The sequence below is a fragment of the Bombina bombina genome, chromosome 4, assembly GCF_027579735.1.
Source record: "Bombina bombina isolate aBomBom1 chromosome 4, aBomBom1.pri, whole genome shotgun sequence".
NCBI classification, from domain to species: Eukaryota; Metazoa; Chordata; class Amphibia; order Anura; family Bombinatoridae; genus Bombina; species Bombina bombina.
In genome coordinates this window covers 458,332,125-458,354,833 of record NC_069502.1, presented here as the reverse complement: position 1 = coordinate 458,354,833, position 22,709 = coordinate 458,332,125, and the positions used below count along the sequence as shown (strand labels likewise).

At 40.1% G+C, this 22,709-nt stretch overlaps 1 protein-coding gene across 3 annotated transcripts in view; it reads left to right on the top strand.

Moving 5' to 3' along the window:
* Positions 1 to 22,709, top strand: part of ABCC5 (ATP binding cassette subfamily C member 5) — a 259,944-nt gene that overhangs the window by 42,954 nt on the left and 194,281 nt on the right. For all 3 annotated transcript variants that reach the window (XM_053710320.1, XM_053710322.1, XM_053710321.1), the window contains exons 3-4: positions 7,970 to 8,130; positions 9,608 to 9,763. In XM_053710320.1, coding sequence (XP_053566295.1) covers positions 7,970 to 8,130; positions 9,608 to 9,763 — 317 coding nt within the window. The remainder of the gene's footprint in view (positions 1 to 7,969; positions 8,131 to 9,607; positions 9,764 to 22,709) is intronic.

Here is a 22,709-nt window from a genome sequence, read left to right as displayed (position 1 = left end):
CTGTTGGAACAGTGTCCTTTCCAACATCAGAATCTCGATTCTCTGAGGCTGACTGCGTGGAGATTGAACGCTTAGTCCTAGCCAAGAGAGGTTTTTCTGAAAGTGTGATTGATACTCTAGTTCAGGCAAGGAAGCCAGTCACTCAGCACATCTACCATAAGGTGTGGAGGACTTACTTGTCCTGATGTGAAAAACATGGATACACTTGGCATAAGGTGAGGGTTTCCAGAATTCTGTCCTTCCTTGAAGTTTTAGAGAAGGGACTTGCCGCTAGTTCCTTAAAGGGACAGATCTCGGCATTATCTGTTTTGTTACACAGGAGACTCTCTGAGCTCCCTGACATCCAATCCTTTTGTTCAGGCTTTGTCTCGATTCAGGCCTGTCTTTAGGCCAGTCTGCTCCCCCGTGGAGCTTGAACTTGGTCCTTAGGGTTTTGCCAACAGGTCCCCGTTTGAGCCTATGCATTCCTTTGACATTAAAGAGACATTAAACCCAAATTTTTTCTTTCATGATTCAGATAGAGAATACCATTTTAAACAACTTTCTAATTTACTTATATGATCTAATTTGCTTCATTTTCTTGATTTTCTTTCCTGAACAAGCATATCTAGATATGCTCAGTAGCTTCTGGTTGGTGGCTGCACGTATTTGCCCTCAATTGTCATTAGCTCACCAATGTGCATTGCTATTTCTTTAACAAAATATATCTAAAGAATGAAGCAAATGAGATAATAGAAGTAAATTGGGATGTTGTTTAAAATTGTATTCTCTGTCTGACTCATGAAAGAAAATTTTTGGGTTTAATGTCCCTTTAATATTCTGTCCTGGAAGGTTCTTTTCCTGTTGGCCATTGTATTGGCTCGCAGAGTATCAGAACTGGCGGCCTTGCAACATGGGCCATCTTATCTGGTTTTTCATTCGGATAAGGCAGTTCTTCGCACTGGCTTGGGATTTCTTCCCAAGGTGGTGTCCAATCGTAACATCAATCAGGAAATAGTTGTTCCTTCTCTGTGCCCTAACCTTTCTTCTTCGAAGGAGCGGTTACTTCATAATCTAGATGTGGTCCATGCCCTTAAGTTCTATCTTAAGGCTACAAAGGACTTCAGACAATCTGCATCTCTTTTTGTTGTGCATTCAGGGGTCAGAGGGCTTCTGCTACTTCTTTGTCTTTTTGGCTGAGGAGCTGATCCATTTGGCTTATGAGACAGCGGGACATAAGCCTCCTAAGAGGATCAAGGCTCATTCCACTAGAGCGGTGGCTTCATCTTGGGCCTTCAAGAATGAGGCATCTATGGAGCAGATTTGTAAGGCTACCTGCTCTTCCTTACATACTTTTTATGAAGTTTTACAATTTTGAGACGTTTTTGCTTCTGCGGAAGCGGCTTTTGGGAGAAAGGTTCTACAGACTGTGGTGCCCTCGGATTAGGGTTCCGGCCTTTTACTCTCCCGGTTTCATTCAGTTCCTTTAGAGCAGCTTTGGTATATGTTCCCAATAGTAATGAATGAAGCCGAGGACTCTCCTCCCCTTAGATGGAAAACCATAAATTATGCTTACCTGATATTTAATTTCCATCGTGGGGAGGAGATTCCACGGGCTCCCGCCCTTATCTCCGGCGGGCGGACCTAAATTTATTTTTTCTTCTGGCACCATTTATACCCCCTGATGTTTTCTCCTACTGTTTCTTGTTCCCTCGGCAGAATGACTGGGGGATGAGGGGAGTAGGGAGAGGTATTTAAGCTATTGGCTGGGGTGTCCTTGCCTTCTCCTAGTGGCCAGGTTCTTGATTCCCAATAGTAATGAATGAAGCCGTGGACTCTCCTCCCACGATGGAAATATCAGGTAAGCATAATTTATGTTTTTTGTAATTTTAGAATTTTTTTGTAATTGAATGTTGTTTTTTATTTAAGTATAACTTAGTATTGAGGTTAATTTAGGGGCTTAGAAATTAAATTAGTTATTTGCATGAGGGGGTTGGGCGATTTAGAGGTTAATATTTTAATTTTTGTTATATGCGGATTAGGGGTTAATTACTTAATTATTTTATGTATATATGTGTGTGGAAAGCAGTGGAAAAAGCACTTCGGTATTTATAAACGTATTTCGGGGTCGCCCCGGTCCTCAGGTATCTGAGGTGAGCCATCACATGATGGTATCTATGTGCAGCCACCAATCGGCAGCTACTGAGCATATATTAGATAGGATTTTCAAAAAAAGGATATCAAAAGAATGAAGAAAATTAAGATATTAGATGTAAATTTGAAAGTTATATAAAATTGCATGCTCTTTCTAAAATCATGAAAGAAACCACATGGCTTTCATGTCCCTTTAAATGGTGTCTTGGATAACTGGTTAATTAGTAAACATTGATTTTAGTCTAAAGGATTGTAACAGAAACTCTTGCCAGATAACAAAATGCTTGCTCAGATTATGAGATCTATAAATCCAGGCCCATTAAATCTGTTTCTAAACATACTTTTTACTTCAATGCTGCAAATTATGCTTATAGATTCATTCATTATTCAATTAACTATAAAAATGTCTTGATCGTGGCGGCTGGTGAATTTAAAGATGGTGGGGCGCTTGACCCCAACCCTTTAAATAAAGCCACATCCTCAGATGGCACCCACCAATTAATAAATAAACTAAAAGGTAGACAGAAACACAGAAAAGCACCCGTGGCGGAGAAGGAGAGGACGGGGGAAGAGGGGGAGGGAGAGACAGGGGGAGAGAGAGAGAGACACAGAGGGTGTAGAGAGAGAAAGAGACCATGAGGGAGAACAACACATAAGGAGAGAGACAGAGGGAGTGGGAGAGACAGTGAGACGAGATGGATAGAGAGAGAGACAGACAGAGAGAGAGACACAAAAGGGGGGGAAGAGGGACCACTGAAATGGGGGAGGCACCATTGAATGTTTAAGTAATATTTTAAGTGACTATCAAATGCTAATAGTCTACAATCTATTTTAAATACCTGAAACAGAACAGCACATATGAATGGGAGTATTAATAAATTATTATTTGTTGTCCCAAACATAAAAACTAAGGAATCACTGGTTTAAATGAAATACTATAGCTACAGAGCTATGAAGAATATTTGCTATAACTCATTTTAAACTGCTTGGTTTCATTTTACATTACCATGCTTTTGGTCTAGCTTACTTGGTCAAATAACAACTCATCCCATACAAACAGCATAATAGTAAGATAATGTGAGAAAACACAGTTGCAGAGCTACAGAAAGAGAGTGATGAGACCATAAACTAGTGTGCAGTACAGAGGCAAGCTGCTAAGGTAGTGGGTGTAAAGTTTGAAGTAAACAAAATGCAAAAAAACAATCCTTAAACTGCTGTAAAAGAGTAAAAAAACACTAAACCACATTCAATTAAATTATAATTTTCACTAACAGAATCCCCTTTCAGCAAAATCTAAGGTCTGCAGAGCACCTTCAATAAATTGGCTAAAACACTGACACTGCATCTTTTCCTGCTCTAAGGAAGTGACAGCGGGCACATTCCACTGCACTTGGAGGGGAAGTACAGAACTCTTTTTCACCTGAAGCAAAGCTGGCAGCTGCATAGGGCAGCAACAAAATAAATTAAAGTTGTTTTTTCCGGTTTTGTTTTGTTTTATATGATTTAACATACTAGCCCAACCCTAAGTTCCCCCTGACTGATGCCTCTCACTGGACTGGGTCAGCCCCAAAGAGGCCTGCCTTAAATAAGCACTTATGGGCACATGCAATGTTATTAACCACTTTTCATCCCATTTTTTCTCTTCCTTTGCTACTTGGCTAATGTGTTATTAGATGTCATTTATTTAACATCACCCACCCCCCACATGTTGCTGGATTGTGTGCTCTATCAAGCATTTTCTGCTAATCTTGCATGGGAGCTTCATATTAAACCAATGGGGATGTACCCGCTACAAGTGGGGCATTCGTGTTATCTGATTTGAATAGATCGAATGTGTATTACACCCCATCAATATTTCCTGATATTCCTGCATTAGCTGTTGCTCTATGAATAAAATGCGAGGGTGTACCCGGTATAGGTGGGACATTTGATCTCCTCACTACAACTTTTGAATGTGTATTACATCCCCAGTACAATGTTCAGTAAATCATGCGCCAAGGTGAACATGCAGCCTTCTATGTTGATTGACAAAGGTGACCCCTCACCAACCTGTGTGAAACATACGGCATCATTGTGCCTGAAGCTGTTCATAAGTAACAGGCTAATATCCCTTTGTTTGGGGGAAGTTTTGCTCACAGCAGAGACAAGTGGGCGTGTATGATGACACCTGAAAACATCGCAAGATATTGGACACTACTCTCGGTGCAGATCACTCCCACATATGCAAATTAGCCATGCAGTTGCTCAACTGACAGCGTAATGAAGTATAAAGCATGTGGGTTGGACTGGAACCAGTGATCAGATTTGCAAGTGATTATCCAACAGCTGAACACAGCCCTCGATGTCAGCTATGACTTGTATAAATATAACACATTCAGCCCAGTAGTTTTATGCTCTCATGGGGAACACCCAATAGTGGTGTGACACTTTGGATTTACCTTTTGGGACATTTGAAAAAGAATGCCATCGAAACGTCCTGTTTTTCCCAAGATTTTAACTTTTTGTATTATTAAAAGCTAAATTTCTACTTACAAATGACCATATATATATGTGTGTGTATTGTTCTTTTACTATCCTTTGTTTGAAACTTAGCTTCTTTTCCCGGAGAGCATAACCCTATATAGGCTTAGAAGCGTGCAAGTGTATTGAATACCCTATAACGCAGCACCCTTAAAAGACATGTTTTTATCTTTTGTGAAGAAATTCTGCAATGAGACTGCACCATATACAACTCAACACTGTGTTGTAGCAGAAAAACAGCCCATAGAAAAAACAAAGATTTGGGGGTGGTGCAAAGGCAGTCTGTTAATTATAGGATAAAAATAAGTAAAATAAATTATATGTTTCAATTTAGGCTGCGTTTAACCAATACATTTATTCATAACACAAGTAATAAAATGAAATAATAACAATATTAAAATAGCTAAGGACACCCAATGTCTCAATTAAATTTAAATCATATAAATTTCATGACAATCACTAGTCCGTTATAGGAAAATCATTGTATAAAACTACCTTTTATAAACGCCTGTCTGCAACTAAATAAATGTATAAGCAATGTACCATTCTTAGTAGATATCATTTAGTAGCTTAAAGGTGTTACAGGAAATGTGTTATTTTTACAACACAATTGTAACACAGATATAATATCCTTTTGCAATATTTAGTAACCTTGTATAAATCCAATCAGCGTTGGCAGCTAAATTACTTGCATACTCAAATTAACTTAGTGGATAACTGGAGAGGGTATGTCCAAATAGGCCAATCATAGATCGTATAGGATAGAGTTTCACTAATCTCTGTTAAATCCACTTAGTGTGTAAAAACAGAAAGAAAGATAAGGTATGGCCAAGTTGGCCAATCACAGTTCTTATTAGGGTTATATTTAAAGTTTTATCATTTTATCCATTGGTTATTGAATGTATACTTGGTACTCGCCTTTGTCATAAGGCTCAGAGGTTAAGTGTCTGTTATTATAAAGCAGAAACGGCTTACCTAATCGGCTATAACTTCTTCTGCTTTCTGTTTTTTAGGTATGGCTTGCAGCTCACCTTTTATTTATTTAACTCGCCGTTCTTTTCAGTGGTGTCCAAACCCCTGGAGTTATGTCGGATTTCTCCAATCGGCTGTAGCTGCGCCCTATTTTCTATAACGAAGCTAGTTATTGTAATGAAATAATATTGATTTAAATTTTTTAAGACACCGGTGTCCTTAGCTATTTTATTACTTGTGTTATGAATAAATGTATTGGTTAAACGCAGCCTAAATTGGAACATTTAATTTATTTTACTTATTTTTATCCTATAATTAACAGACTGCCTAGTTTTCTTTCTAGTGTACCTTTTTGTTGCTCATTGTGAGAAGTGCGACTAGTGGGATAGACTAGTGCTGTTTTATTCACGACTAGTTCTTATGACTTTATTTTTTATTGTGAGAAGTGCGACTAGTGGGATAGACTAGTGCTGTTTTATTCACGACTAGTTCTTATGACTTTATTTTTTGCTCTAGGAAAACAGCCATTAGACCTGTTGTAAAATAATGCAGTATTTTGTCACATACATGTTAATGTAATCCAAATATACACAAATTTGTCATGGTTAAAAATTGTTTATCACACTTCCTTTTAACCTTTTTTAAATAAAAATATAAAACAAAACAACTCCTTAAGAGGCTCATTTATGAAGATGTATTTGTAGTTTTGGAGATTTTGCAACCACAATTTCAGGGATTACTAAAATCATCCCAGACTGATACCTTTTTAAATATACCTGTATCCCTCATCTTCCCTATAAATCCCCAAGAAGGTATTGCCGGTGTAAATAAGATGTAAAAAATATCTCATACCTTTTGGGCTTCTAAATGATATGATTTTATATTTCTGCTGATTTTCAGTGTTATTCATTCGGGCTGTGGTAAGGATGTTTTGATGTCTTAACAAATGTGGTAAAAAGAACATGCAGAATGAGATACATATTATACATGGCCACTGATTATAGGTTCAAACCCCTGCTTAAAGGGGGTTTAAAGTATAAAAACAAGTTCTAATATTTTAGAACATTTTATTTTTGCTCTATGACAGTAAAGTTGATAATAGAAGTCAATTTAAAAGTTCTATTAAAATTGCATGCCTAATCCTGAATCGTGACGTTTTTATTTTCTTTGTCCTTTTAAGTTAACAGGTTTAGATTCTTTTCTCTTTTGTATGTGCGACTACACCTTTTAAACGGCGTAGAATAGCTTGCATAAATATTTAATCTGACATACCATGTTTTCTGTACAAAAATGAAGTTTACATTTGAAGTGTGGAAAGTTCCCATGGGAATTCTCTTTTTATTTTGTTATATACGAGTCCTCTGTGAACTTAGTAGCTCTGAAAATGTTTATGAAAAGCTAAATTCAGTAAGATTTAACTCTAACCCTGTATACATTTTGTAGAAACTCCTTCACGTACTGGAATATGTTTGTGTCTATTGTCCATTTTTACCCGGTTAATTGGCTAGAAAATAATGTAGAAATGTTATTGCATTGAGTCCATATTTGCAAAATAAGCCTACAGGTATACAAATATTTTATAGAAGTTGATAAATACATGTAAAGGTTTTTGAGAGTTTTTAGGCTTAGGGCACCAGGGTGCTCTGACTCTTGCTATATTGCTCTTTTTAAAGGGACAGTCAACACCAGAATTTTTGTTGTTTAGAAAGAAAGATAATACCTTTATTACCCATTCCCCAGTTTTGCACAACCAACACAGTTATATTAATATACTTTTTACCTCTGTAATTATCTTGTATCTAAGCTTCTGCTGACTGCCCCTTATTTCAGTTCTTTTGACAGACATGCAGTTTAGCCAATCAGTGCTCAGTCCTAGGTCACTTTACGTGCATGAGCTCAATGTTATCTATATGAAACATGTGAACTAATGCCCTCTAGTGGTCAAAATGTATTCAGATTAGAGGCAGCCTTCAAGGTCTAAGAAATTAGCATATGAACCTCCTAGTTTTAGCTTTCAACTAAGAATACCAAGAGAACAAAGCAAAATTGGTGATAAAAGTAAATTGGGAAGTTGTTTAAAATTGCATGCCCTATTTAAATCATGAAAGTTTTTTTTGGACTTGACTGTCCCTTTAAAGTTTTTGGCATGAGTTTTCCTGAAATCAAAAAATAGGTCATTGGTGCATGGATGTTCAGGGTAATCAATTGTATGGGTTAACCAGCATAAATTTTATGGGTCTCCAAAAACTTCTGGCAAACCCTAGTTTAGCTTCTTAAATGTCCCTGTCAATTTATATTTTGTGATAATACAAATGTTTTTTTTTTTTTTTTTTTTCTTTTACAGAATGTGGATTGTCAAGATGCTCTGGAGACTGCTGCCCGAGTAGAGGGTCTTCCTCTGGACATCTCCATACATTCTCATTTGCGGATCCTTGATGAGGATCACCACAAAGGCAAATACCACCATGGTCTGAACTTGCTAAAACCTATCCGGTGGACTTCCAAGTGAGTCCCTGTCACTGCAGTAACTCCTACTGCCTCTTTGTACTTTACCTTGTTTAATGCAAATATTTAACACCGCCAACACATTACATTCCTCTTTAGTGTTGGCTCCAAAATCCAGCCTTCAGGAAGTATTGTATATTAAAGCGACATGCAATTATATAATGCATCCCATAGGGTAGCAACTAATCGTGATAAATCATTTTTCTAGACTATGAAGTTATTTAAATTGTCATTTGCAAGTAAACAAAATGATGTTTATAGTTAAAGGGACACTGAACCCAATTTTTTTCTTTTGTGAATCAGAGCATGGAATTTTAAGCAACTTTCTTTCAGACTCTGGACAGCACAATTTTATTGGTGGATGAATTTATCCACCAATCGGCAAGAACAACCCAGGTTGTTCACCAAAAATGGGCAGGCATCTAAACTTACATTCTTGCATTTCAAATAAAGATACCAAGAGAATGAAGAAAATTTAATAAAAGGGGTAAATTAGAAAGTTGCTTAAAATGTCATGCTCTATCTGAACCACGAAAGGAAAAAAATTGGGTTCAGTGTCCCTTTAAGTGTAGGTGTCCTTTCTATTGATACACATTTTATTATTCTCCATTGGTAACATCAACACATTTTCCGGATTGCTAAAGGAATGTTATGCAAAATACCTTTTAAAGGGATACTGAGCCTAATTTTTTTCCCTTCATGATTCAGATAGAGCACACAATTTTAAGTAACTTTCTAATTTACTCCTATTAAAGTTCAAGAAAACAGCAGCACCACCTTGATATGCAGTAAATCCTCTTTATTCTTTATGTAGGAGCAGGTACAAAATGTAAGTGCTCCTACATAAAGAATAAAGAGGATTTACTGCATATCAAGGTGGTGCTGCCGTTTTCTTGAACTTTTGTATTATCCAAAGGTTTTTGCAGTGACCTGTGGGCGTGCACACCTGTTTGTTTGTTGTGCTGGATTACATTGGATTTTGATAATTTACTCCTATTTACAATTTTTCCTTTGTTCTCTCTGTATCTTTATTTGAAAAAAACAGGAATGTAAGCTAACGAGCCAGCCCATCTTTGGTTCAGCACCTGGGTAGCGCTTGCTGATTCAATCAGCAAGCACTATCCAGGGTGCTGAAGCTGAAATGGTCCGTCTTCTAAGCTTACATTCCTGCTATTTTAAATAAAGATACCAAGAAAACGAAGAAATATTGATAAAAGGAGTAAATTAGAAAGTTGCTTAAAATTGCATGCTCTATCTGAATCATGAAAGAAAAAAATGTGGGTTCAGTGTCCCTTTGTCAGATTTTTTTTTTTTTCGCTTGTTCAGAACACGCATGCTTTTTAATAGGACAGTTCAAATGTTTGTTGCCTCACTTTTTAAAAGCTTTTATCTCCCATGTTGGAAATGTCAATCTCATCTTACCCATGGGTGTAGAGATAACTAGAAGGATCCAGTCATTTGGCTGTATGTCTTGCAGACACCAGCACCCAGTGGACAATGCCGGGCTTTTCTCCTTCATGACTTTCTCCTGGCTGACTCCCTTGGCGCGGATAGCTTACAAGAAAGGAGAATTGTTTTTAGAAGATATTTGGCCATTGTCGAAACATGAATCTTCTGACGTTAACTGCAGACGGTATGTCACAATTTAAATGTTTTGTAATATCTGTAAACGCTGTTAGCGCTCTATAAAAGGGACATCTTCATAATTCTGAAATGATTGTTTAGCCTAGCATCATGCAGAGTGTGTATGAAACTGAAGCACTAGCTGGCTGATATGAAATCAGTGCGGAAGGATTTTAAAAAATCATTATTATGTAAACTTGTTGTGCTTTGCCCACATAGACCAATTTCTTAGAACATGCATTCATTTATGCTTTCTTGGTTCATCTCTGCAGTTGAATCTGCTTTTCTACCGTGCAGGGTGTGAGAAGCATGTTGTTCCTTAACAGAGCTACAGAGTTTAACAGTAATGCATTTGTATAAACAATTGTAATGTAGAATTTAAACTAAGAATATTCTCAAACCTCTACTCATGCTTTTAATTTAAATCGGACATTGAAACTTCCTTTGTCCTGTCCTACAACTTTTTCCTCTGTCTTGTGATCTGTACTATAATTTTAATTTTCATGTATATTCTGTCCTTTTCTAACACAGACAACTGGATTGCTCTCTTCCTTTTTATATATTGTCTATCTAAATCTGTTTTGACCCTACTTCACCTTCATACTGCCACCCCACTTATTGAAAAACTTGTTAAGATTGCAGGAGGACAAGTTCTTAAGTAGAGAACCTGTCCGACCTGCAATTGCAACAAGACACAACTAAGATTTTAATCCACTCTTATCCTTTCCTGCCTTGACTGCTGCAACTCCATCCTTTCTGGTCTCCTTAGCTGCCGTCTAGCTCCTTTTACAATCCCGTAATGAACACTTCTTCCAGGCCCCTCTCCCTTACACGTCACTCTTCATCTGCTGCACCTTACTGCCAATCCCTTCACTGGCTTCCTCTTGCCTCCAGGATTAAACAAAAAATTCTGACTGACATACAAAGCCCTCAACTGCACTGCTCCCCCCTATATCTCAGACCTTGTCTCTAAATACTCTTCCTCCCGTCCCCTTCGCTCTGCTCATGACCTCCTACTCTCCTCTCTTGTTACCTCCCATCTTGTGGAACTCTCTGCCTCGCTCCACAAGACTCTCCCCTAGTTTTGAAAGCTTCAAGCTCTCCCTAAAGACTTTACTGTTCAGGGATACATACAACCTACACTAACCTTTCTTTATACCAGTTTCTCTCCTACATTGCTATCCCCTGAACCCCTTTAGCATGTAAGCCTATGAGCCCAGCTGTTTTGTAGGTCACCTTCATAAGAGCTTACTAATCTACAACAGTGCAACTCTCGGCATGGCCCTCTACCCACTTGATCCCTATAAATGTTTTCTTGTATACCGTCTGTTTATAGCGCTGCGGAATCTGTTGATGCTCTACAAATATAATGATGATAATTATGAAATAATAATAATTGTGCAAGTGAAACTCTGTGCAAATCTAGATCTTAAAGGAATAGTCTAGTCAAAATTAAACGTTCATGATTCAGATAGTGCATTCAATTTAAAAAAACGATCTAATTTACTTTTTGTTCTCTTGCTATCCTTTATTTCAAAAAGTAGGAATGTAAGTTTAGCCACCTATCAGCAAGTGCTACCCTGGTGCTGAACCAAAAATGGGCCAGCTCCTAAGCTTACATTAAAAACAAATCAAGAGAACAAGAAAAATTGGTGATAGGAGTAAATTAGAAAGTTGCTTAAAATGGCATGCTGTATCTGAATCATGAAAGTTTCATTTTGATTAGACTATTCATTTAATGTGTTTCACTTGCACAAGTAGATATATGGCTCCTAAAAGAGCAGAATACCACAAGCAGCCTCTTCCGCATTCGGCAATGAATGAAACTATCGAATGCACGTCACTCTCTCTATTGTCTACTTTCTTGTACTCTCTCTTCTTTACCATGGCCCTTCATTTCACTGATCTTGGTCCCACCTCTTTGGGGAAAAATGTAATTCACTCATTTCTATCAGTCTCCTTTTTATAATTTTTGTGTTTACCAAGATTCAACCTCTTATTGCCTTTCTGCCATTTCTTCCCTGATATTACACTACTATTGAAAACCCAGAGTTATTGTCTTCAAAATATCATAACAGCACCAGCCACATACCTAACCGTTACTAGGATTGCACTTGCATCTGTTCTTGGGAATCATGCCTTAATGTCATCAAGGTTTGCTAACTTATTTGTAATGGCCGAAATTGTTCACAAAAATCACTCTTCATCTAGATTTAGTATTGAACTAGTTCTCATTTTATCATGTGCTTCCCTCTTCAACACATCGTTTGCTTGCTATGCCATTGTTCTCACTTTTCCATCTTCTAGTTTGCCAATTCCCTTAACTATCGCTCTTGCATTTTAAGTTCTGTCTTGTTAACTCAACAATTTTGCCCTCTCATTTACCTTTTATCCTATGTTTTAAAATACTTTACAGTTCCAATATTTCTTTAAGACAGTTTATTTTTTGTCACTTTTATTGTGGTTCAGACTTCTCTTATGGTGATTCTTTGATCTCAAATCCATGTTTGGTCTCTTCAAGCTTCAAAACCTTCTTCATTTTCAGGAGCACACACACTGACACATAAGATTTACACATTACCTTTAGCAACCATGGCAGGATTTTGTATAGTTTTTTTTTTGTGTGCTTGTGACAAGTGAAAAAAAATGGACTTGTTAGTCCCCAGCTAAAATTATGGCTTGTATGGTGCTCTTTCCAGATTTGGGTGACAATGTATGAAACAAACCAGGAACATAAAGCAGAATGTAAAAGTTTCCAAACTAAAACTTGTAGCGACTATTATTAAGACCTAGACTCTAGTATCATGATGTACAGATTTAAACAGCTTTGGGAAAGTACATATGTCCTTGTATAAATTTCTTTCTAATGACACAATGAGTCCACGGATCATCATTAATTACTGTTGGGAATATCACTCCTGGCCAGCAGGAGGAGGCAAAGAGCACCACAGCAAAGCTGCTAAGAATCACTTCCCTTCCCACAACCCCTAGTAATTCTCTTTGCCTACGTTAAAAGCAAGGAGGTGGTAAAGTTTAGCTGTCTGAAAAGAAGTTTCTTCAATCAAGATTTTATTATTTTAAAGCAGAGCAAGTTTGTTCTGCTCTTTCCTGGGGTTTAGCTGTAGCCCATGTCAGTCTCTTCAGTTGAGCAGTGGTGGCTTTTAAGCAATTGGGAACTTGTGGGGTATAATCCTCACTGCGCCTCCCAAATAGTTGTTGCTGCCTTAACTTGAAAGCCTGAGTAAGATTACTCAGTCTTCCTTTTTTTCCCCACAGGTCCATGTGAGAAGAATGCTTCTCAAACCTAGTGAGCTGCCCTGCTGCCAGGCAGATTTAAATTACGGTCTATGTGAGAAGTGGCTTCCTCTCATACCGGCTAAGCTGTCCTGCTGGACGGCAGGATTGCAGGTAAGTGCCTTTTGTTTTTCTTTATAGGGGGACTGTGCACTTATGTCATATACTGCAGCTTTCTTTGGGACATAATATATCCTTGGAAGGATATATTTTTAGCAGGATGCAGGCACTATTGTCTAGGAGGGGTTAATACTTTCCTGTATACTAGTATTCCCTATTATCCTATTATTTTGTGTTGGCTCTTGTACGTTCAGAGACTTATCTGGGTAATCCCTTATGCCTTGTGTATTATTCATTTGTAATGGATATTATGTTTAGGGCTCCTTTTAGGTTTATTGAGCTTGCACTTTATTTCTAATAGGCTGAAAGGGACACTGAACCCAATTTTTTTTTCTTTTGTGATTCAGATAAAGCATGCAATTTTAAGCAACTTTCTAATTTACTCCTATTATCTATTTTTCTTCGCTCTCTTGCTATCTTTATTTGAAAAAGACATTTAAGGTTTCTTTCATGTAATTAGCAAGAGTAATTACCATGAGCTAGTGACGTATGGGATATACATTCCTACCAGGAGGGGCAAAGTTTCCCAAACCTTAAAATGCCTATAAATACACCCCTCACCACACCCACAATTCAGTTTTACAAACTTTGCCTCCCGTGGAGGTGGTGAAGTAAGTTTGTGCTTAGATTCTACGTTGATATGCGCTTCGCAACAGGTTGAAACCCGGTTTTCCTCTCAAAGTGCAGCGAATGTCAGAGGGATGTGAAGAGAGTATTGCCTATTCGAGAACAATGGTCTACCTCTAGGGGATCTTTTTCATAGGTTCTCTGTTATCGGTCGTAGAGATTTCTTCTCCTACCTCCCTTTTCAGATCGACGATATACTCTTATATACCATTACCTCTACTGATTCTCGTTTCAGTACTGGTTTGGCTATCTGCTTTATGTAGAAGAGTGTCCTGGGGTAAGTATGTCTTATTTTTTGCGACACTCTAAGCTATGGTTGGGCACTTTATATGTAAAGTTCTAAATATATGTCTATAAACTTATATTTGCCTTGATTCAGGATAAACGGTATTCCTTATTTTCAGACTGTCAGTTTCATTATTGGGATAATGCATTTAATTATTTTTTCTTACCTTGAAAAATTTTCATTTGGCCATTTTTCCTGCGTGCTGTTAAGCTCGCGGGGGCGGGAAATGTTTTTTTATTTCGTTATTTTTTGGCGCGTTCTTTTTTTGGCGCTAAAAATTTCGTCACTTCCGGCGCGGTAATTTTTCACCGGAAGTTGTATTCTATTACGCATGCGTATTCAGACATTTTTTTGCGCCAAAAAAATGGGGCGTCTCTTTTACTCACATTATTTATTTAAACATTTCTCTTCATTGCTTCTGGTTGCTAGAAGCTTATTTTTTTGCATTCTTTCCCATTCCTGAAACTGGAATTTGATAATTTTGCTTTATATGTTGTTTTTTCTATTACATATTGCAAGATGTCTCATCCCGACCCTGGATCAAAATCCACTAATGAACAGACGCTGCCTGATGCTGGTTCTACCAAAGTTAAGTGCATATGTTGTAAACTTGTGGTAACTGTTCCTCCAGCTGCAGTTTGTGAAAGCTGTCATGATAAACTTTCCAATGCTGATTGTGTCTCCATTAGTAATAATCCTTTACCTGTTGTTGTTCCTTCAACATCTAACGTTCAGGATGTTCCTGTTAATGTAAAAAAATTTGTTTCTAATTCTATTAGGAAGGCTCTGTCTGTTATTCCTCCAGTAAACGTAAAAGGTCTTTCAAAACTTCTCACATTTCAGATGAATTTTTAGGTGACCGTCATCATTCTGACTTATCTGATTCTGATGAGTTTTTTTCTGGTTCAGAAGATTCTACTACAGATATTGATTCTGATAAATCCTCATATTTATTTAAAATGGAGTTTATTCGTTCATTACTAAAAGAAGTTTTGATTGCATTAGATATGGAGGAATCCAGTCCTCCTAATACTAAAACTGCTAAACGTTTAAATTCGGTTTATAAGCCTCATGTATTAATTCCGGAAGTTTTTCCAGTTCCTGATGCTATCTCAGATGTGATTGCTAGGGAATGGGATAGTTTGGGTACTTAATTTACTCCTTCTCCAAGGTTTAAGAAATTGTACCCTGTGCCATCTGATAGATTGGAGTTTTGGGATAAAATCCCTAAGGTCGATGGAGCTATCTCTACCCTTGCTAAACGTACTGCTATTCCTACGGCAGATAGCACTTCGTTTAAAGATCCTTTAGATAGGAAGATTGAATCTTTTTTTAAGAAAAGCTTATTTATCTTCAGGTAATTTACTTAGACCTGCTATATCTTTGGCTGATGTTGCTGCAGCTTCAACTTTTTGGTTGGAGGCTTTAGCGCAACAAGTGACAGATCATAATGCAAATAGCATTGTTAAACTTCTTCAACATGCTAATAACTTTGTCTGTGATGCCATTTTTTATATCATTAGAGTTGATGTCCGGTATATGTCTTTAGCTATTTTAGCCAGAAGAGCTTTGTGGCTTAAATCTTGGAATGTAGATATGACTTCTAAAAGGTAATTTTAGGGCTGCTAATCGTTTTCGTTCCTTTCGTCAAAATAGAGAGCAGAAGCCCGACCCTTCTCCTAAAGGAACGGTTTCTGGTTGGAAACCTAATCCAGTCTGGAATAAATCCAAGCCTTCCAGAAAGTCAAAACCTGCTCCTAAATCCGCATGAAGGTGCGGCCCTCATTCCAGTGCAGCTGGTAGGGGGCAGGTTACAATTTTTCAAAGATGTTTGGATCAATTCGATTCACAATCTTTGGATTCAGAACATTGTTTCACTAGGGTACAGAATAGGTTTCAAGGTAAGGCCACCTGTGAGAAGATTTTTTTCTCTCACGCATTCCAGTAAATCCAGTGAAGGCTCAGGCGTTTCTGAAATGTGTTTCAGACCTAGAGTTAGCTGGGGTAATTATGCCAGTTCCAGTTCTGGAACGGGGTCTGGGGTTTTATTAAAATCTATTCATTGTGCCAAAGAAAAAGAATTCTTTCAGACCAGTTCTGGATCTAAAAATATTGAATCATTCTGTAAGGATACCAACATTCAAAATGGTGACTATAAGAACTATTCTGCCTTTTGTTCAGCAAGGGCATTATATGTCTACAATAGACTTACAGGATGCATACCTGCATATTCCTATTCACTCAGATCACTATCTGTTTCTGAGATTCTCTTTTCTAGACAAGCATTACCAGTTTATTGCTCTTCCATTTGGTCTAGCAACTGCGCCAAGGATCTTTTCGAAGGTTCTAGGTGTCCTTCTCTCTGTAATCAGAGAACATGGTATTGTGGTATTTCCTTATTTGGACGATATCTTGGTACTTGCTCAGTCTTTACATTCTGCAGAATCTCACACGAATCAACTTGTGTTGTTTCTTCAAAGACATGGTTGGAGGATCAATTTACCAAAAAGTTCTTTGATTCCTCAGACAAGAGTAACCTTTTTAGGTTTCCAAATAGATTCAGTGTCCATGACTTTGTCTCTGACAGAAAAGAGACGTCCGAAATTGGTTTCAGCCTGTCGAAACCTTCAGTCTCAATTGTTCCCTTCGGTAGCATTATGCATGGAGATTTTAGGTCTCATGACTGCTGCTTCGGACGCGATCCCTTTTGCTCGTTTTCACACGAGACCACTTCAGCTTTGTATGCTGAACCAGTGGTGCAGGGATTATACAACGATATCACAAATAATATCCTTAAATCCCAATGTTCGATCATCTCTAACTTGGTGGATGGATCACCATCGTTTAATTCAAGGGTCCTCTTTTGTTCGTCCAACCTGGACTGTGATCTCAACAGATGCAAGTCTTTCAGGTTGGGGAGCTGTATGGGGATCTCTGACGACGCAGGGGGTTTGGGAATCTCAGGAGGCGAGATTACCAATCAACATTTTGGAACTCCGTGCGATTTTCAGAGCTCTTCAGTTCTGGACTCTTCTAAAGAGAGAATCGTTTATTTGTTTTCAAACAGACAATGTCACGACCGTGGCATATGTCAATCATCAAGGTGGGACTCACAGTCCTCAAGCTATGAAAGAAGTATCTCGGATACTTGTATGGGTGGAATCCAGCTCCTGTCTAATTTCTGCGGTTCACATCCCAGGTGTAGACAATTGGGAAGCGGATTATGTCAGTCGCCAGACGTTACATCCGGGCGAATGGTCTCTTCATCCAGAGGTTTTTCTACAGATTGTGCAAATCTGGGGTCTTCCAGAAATAGATCTGATGGCCTCTCATCTGAACAAGAAACTTCCCAGGTATCTATCCAGATCCCGGGATCCTCAGGCGGAAGCAGTGGATGCGTTGTCAATTCCTTGGAATTATCATCCTGCTTTATATCTTTCCGCCTCTAGTTCTTCTTCCGAAAGTAATCTCCAAAATTCTAATGGAGCGCTCATGTGTACTGCTGGTGGCTCCAGCATGGCCTCACAGGTTTTGGTTTGCGGATCTCGTTCGGATGGCCAGTTGCCAACCTTGGACACTTCCGTTAAGGCCAGACCTTCTATCTCAAGGTCCTTTTTTCCATCAGGATCTCAAATCATTAAATTTGAAGGTATGGAAATTGAACGCTTAGTTCTTAGTCATAGAGGTTTCTCTGACTCAGTGATTAATACTATGTTACAGGCTCGAAAATCTGTCTCTAGAAAGATTTATTATCGGGTTTGGAAGACTTACATCTCTTGGTGTTCTTCTCATAAATTTTCCTGGCATTCTTTCAGAATTCCTAGAATTTTACAATTTCTTCAGGATGGTTTGGATAAAGGTTTGTCTGCAAATTCCTTGAAAGGACAAATATCTGCTCTTTCTGTTCTTTTTCACAGAAAGATTGTTCGTCTTCCTGATATTCGTTGTTTTGTACAGGCTTTGGTACGTATCAAACCTGTCATTAAGCCAATCTCTCCTCCTTGGAGTCTTAATTTGGTTTTGTCAGCTTTACAGGCTCCTCCGTTTGAGCCTATGCATTCTCTGGACATTTAAATTACTTTCCTGGAAAGTATTGTTCCTTTTAGCTATCTCTTCTGCTAGAAGAGTTTCTGAGTTATCTGCTCTTTCTTGTGAATCTCCTTTTCTGATTTTTCATCAGGATAAGGCGGTGTTGCGGACTTCATTTCAATTTTTGCCTAAGGTTGTGAATTCTAACAACATTAGTAGAGAAATTGTTGTCCCTTCATTATGTCCTAATCCTAAGAATTCTAAGGAAAGGTCGTTACATTCTTTGGATGTAGTTAGAGCTTTAAAATATTATGTTGAAGCTACTAAAGATTTTAGAAAGACTTCTAATCTATTTGTTATCTTTTCTGGTTCCAGGAAAGGTCAGAAGGCTTCTGCCATTTCTTTGGCGTCTTGGTTAAAGTCTTTGATTCATCATGCTTATGTGGAGTCGGTTAAGTCCCCGCCTCAAAGAATTACGGCTCATTCTACTAGGTCAGTCTCTACTTCCTGGGCTTTTAGGAATGAAGCTTCTGTTGATCAGATTTGCAAAGCAGCAACTTGGTCTTCTTTGCATACTTTTACTAAATTCTACCATTTTGATGTGTTTTCTTCTTCTGAAGCAGTTTTTGGTAGAAAAGTACTTCAGGCAGCTGTCTGTTTGATTTGTCTGCTTATAATTTCAGTTTTTTTCATTATAAGATTAAAACTTTTTTTTTGGGTTGTGGATTATTTTTTTCAGCGGAATTGGCTGTCTTTATTTTATCCCTCCCTCTCTAGTGACTCTTGCGTGGAAGTTCCACATCTTGGGTATCTGCTATCCCATACGTCACTAGCTCATGGACTCTTGCTAATTACATGAAAGAAAACATAATTTATGTAAGAACTTACCTGATAAATTCCTTTCTTTCATATTAGCAAGAGTCCATGAGACCCACCCTTTTTTTGTGGTGGTTATTATTTTTTTGTATAAAGCACAATTATTCCAATTCCTTATTTTTTGATGCTTTCGCTCCTTTTTCACCCCACTTCTTGGCTATTCGTTAAACGGAATTGTGGGTGTGGTGAGGGGTGTATTTATAGGCATTTTAAGGTTTGGGAAACTTTGCCCCTCCTGGTAGGAATGTATATCCCATACGTCACTAGCTCATGGACTCTTGCTAATATGAAAGAAAGGAATTTATCAGGTAAGTTCTTACATAAATTGTTTTTTTTTTTGGTTCAGTACTCTGGACAGCATTTTATTGGTGGATGAATTTATCCACCAATCAGCAAGAACAACCCAGTTCACCAAAAATGGGCCGGCATCTAAACTTACATTCTTGCATTTCAAATAAAGATACCAAGAGAATGAAGAAAATTTGATAATAGGAGTAAATTAGAAAGTTGCTTAAAATGTCATGCTATATCTGAATAACAAAAAAAAAAATTTGGGTTCAGTGTCCCTTGAAAGAAATTACATAGCTGAGATGGCTTAGGTCTCATTAATGGCTTCTTTTGTTTACTGAGGTTAGAGACTTATATACAAGGGCTGTCTCTTTTATCGTTACTGCTCTGTATGCAGAGCGATTTCAATGGCGGGAATTCAGATAAGTTGGATCTGAGGGTGCACTCTGTTTCTAACTGCGCAATTATTGTTGATACGTTGCTTCCGATTGCAGGGTGTCTTTCAAGCGGCGCCACTACTAAGCCGACTTTTCTAACTAATTCATCATGTAGGAAGTCTAATCTTAGCGATGTGATTCCCTACAGAGTTGTTTTTTATTTATTATGTTCTCAGATGAGGCGCTGCGTGTTTTGTGTTGGAAAATGTTAACGATATTGTGGACTCCATCCTCCTCCTGCCTTAGTTATATAAAGCTCTATAAGTGTATGAGCTCTGCTTTCCCTGCCTCTGGCTTACATGTCCCCTCAACCTAAAAGCGGGTTCCGTGTAGGGGTTATGAAATTAACAATATTTTTGTTCTTAAAGTGACAGTACACATTGTATTTTAATCCATTATGTGTAGTGAGCATTCCTTTTTAGGAGCTGGAGACTGTTGTAGACATGCCCATTATATTCAGAGGTCCACAATGATGTTCCTATGTGTTGCTTACCTTAAAGGGACATAATACTCATGTGACGGATACCCCAGCTACCCTGACTGGGTAGCTCCGCCAAACGGGTCCTGCTTCCTCCCTGCCGACTGCAGCTATGTAGCTGGCAAGTGACCACAGCCTGTAGCCACCTAATCCCCAAAAGAGCGGAGGCTACTAATCCCCAAAAGAGCGGAGCTCTGGGGCACATGGTTGCTGGAGCGACCAGGGTTAAAGTTAGCGGGTGTCCTGCTGGCCTGTGGCCGACCGGGAGTTCCAGGAACCTGGGAAGCCTGAGAGGGGTTAGGCGGGTGTCCGTTGTAAGGAGGCCGACCGGGAGTTCCAGGAGCCCGGCCAGCCTAGGAGGGTTTTCCTGGTCATACACCAGCTCTTTTCTAAACAAGTTTGGAACACAAAACCAGGCAACCAAAAGCTTCCAGAGATTGTGGTTGCTCTGAGGAGCCCAAAACCACTGAGAAACAACAGGGGTGAGGTTGTAGGGGGGGGTGGGGGGTAGCCTTATCTGTCTGGTATCCGTGACATTTCCACCCCTCCAGTTCGGCAGACCCAGCTAGACCCTTAACGGGTCGGCCTGGGGCTGTCCGACGGTGGCCTTCCACTTCTCGGTTGCTGGGAGAGGTAATACCATCTCTCCAGAGCTTGGGGCATCCTGGGGGGTTCCTGCTGGCGTTTAAACCCTGCGCCCTGGGCGCAGGGATAGTCGCATAATGCAAAGTCCCAAACAAGTTTGCTAAGGCCGGCTCCCAAACAATTGCTGCTCCACAAGTTCCAGTTCCCTTAAGTTCCATGGCCAAACTGTCTCCCTTTGTGACACTCTGTTGAGTACAGGCTGACCCACCCACAAACAAAGCCAGTGCCGGTTTCCCAGCTGTATTCCCACCCCAGACCAGAGGGGGAGGTTGCTCCTTGGTGGGGCAGGTAAAGCTCGGGTGCCCAAACATGTGGCACCAACTGTATACACTTTTATCCTCCTTGCCCAATGCAACGCCTGGCCTCGGTGAGAAATACTCCGGGACAAAAAAAGGGTAGAGACCCTGCCAAGCTACTGAGGGGAGAGTCAGTCTGTCTCTTCCCCTGAAAAGAGATCAACCGCTGGGGAGGGAGGTCTGCTACCTCTGCTCCATGGGAAACTGTGCTGCCGCTGGGGAGAGAGACTAACGGTCTCCTCTCCCAGAAAGGGATTCGGCCACTGGGGAGAGATATCGATACCCGTCTCTCCCTGCACGGGCTTCTCTGTAAGGGGAGGGAGGACGACTACCTCCGCTCCCGAAGGATGGATCTGCCGCTGGGGAGAGAGACTGACTGTCTCCTCTCCCAGAAAGGGGTTCTGCTTACGGGGAGGGAGGACGACTACCTCCGCTCCCAGGGGGTGGCACTGCCGCTGGGGAGAGAGACCGACTGTCTCCTCTCCCGGCTCTGCCGCTGGGGAGAGAGACCGACTGTCTCCTCTCCCGGGAAGGGGTTCTGTTTACGGGGAGAGAGGACGACTACCTCCGCTCCCAGGTTTCCTGGAGCTGTTACAGGTGCTGGGCAGAGGCCAGCGGCTCTCTGCCCTGTTGTCAGCACTTCTGCTGGGGTGGCTCCCTTGTCCAAGTCTGTAAGCTCAGAGCCAGGCTGCTGATCAAGATCCAGCAGCCCTGGTTCCCTTTTTCTTTGCAGCCACTCCTCCACGGTCGAGCTCCATGAATCCCAGAGGGCTGCACCCCAGATCTTTATGCCCCTGGCACGCTGCTTAGCGAGATCCAGCAGCCTCTTGTATTCATTGACCAGTGCCTCTTCCTGGTCAATTATAAAATCCAGATCGTCCAGCAGCCAGGTCTCCTCCAAGAGATCCAGCAGTTCCTCTTGGAGCCCAGAGATATCCTCCAGACCCTGGTCTGTCTCACTTCCAAACTGTGGGTCCTCTGTCCTTTTTGTAAACAACAATCCAGGGCCGCTGAAGCCAAAGCCCTCTGTGGGGGAGCCTTCCTCCAGCCATGGCTGCGCTTGCATAGCGAGCCATTGGAGGGCCCGATAGCCGTCCTCCACCCACATCTCTTGCTGGATCAGTCTATGTAGAACAGCTAGCCATTCCTTTTTGCTGTTCTCCCAGGAAAGGCAGTCTCACGATCCACCGAACCCGTATCTCGTGTCATTCGTGGGGAGGACTTTTCCATTTTCCTGCTCCTGTTGCAGAGCCTCCCACCAGTGGACTCAGAGGGCAAGGTTCCTCCATGCCAGAACATCCTGTTCTGAAAAAGGATCATTTTGTTCCAGTCAGCATCTTTTGTACTCTCCCTAGGAACTCTGCCTCCATATTTACCGGCTACTGTGGTACGTCTCCTCTGTCAGCAGAAACTGTGTGAAAGGAAGCAGATCCCACCGCTGCCCAGCCCAATGTGACGGTTACCCCAGCTACCCCGACTGGGTAGCTCCGCCAAACGGGTGCTGCTTCTCCCTGCCAACTGCAGCTATGTAGCTGGCAAGTGACCACAGCCAGTAGGCCACCCCTGATGCCCGACAACAT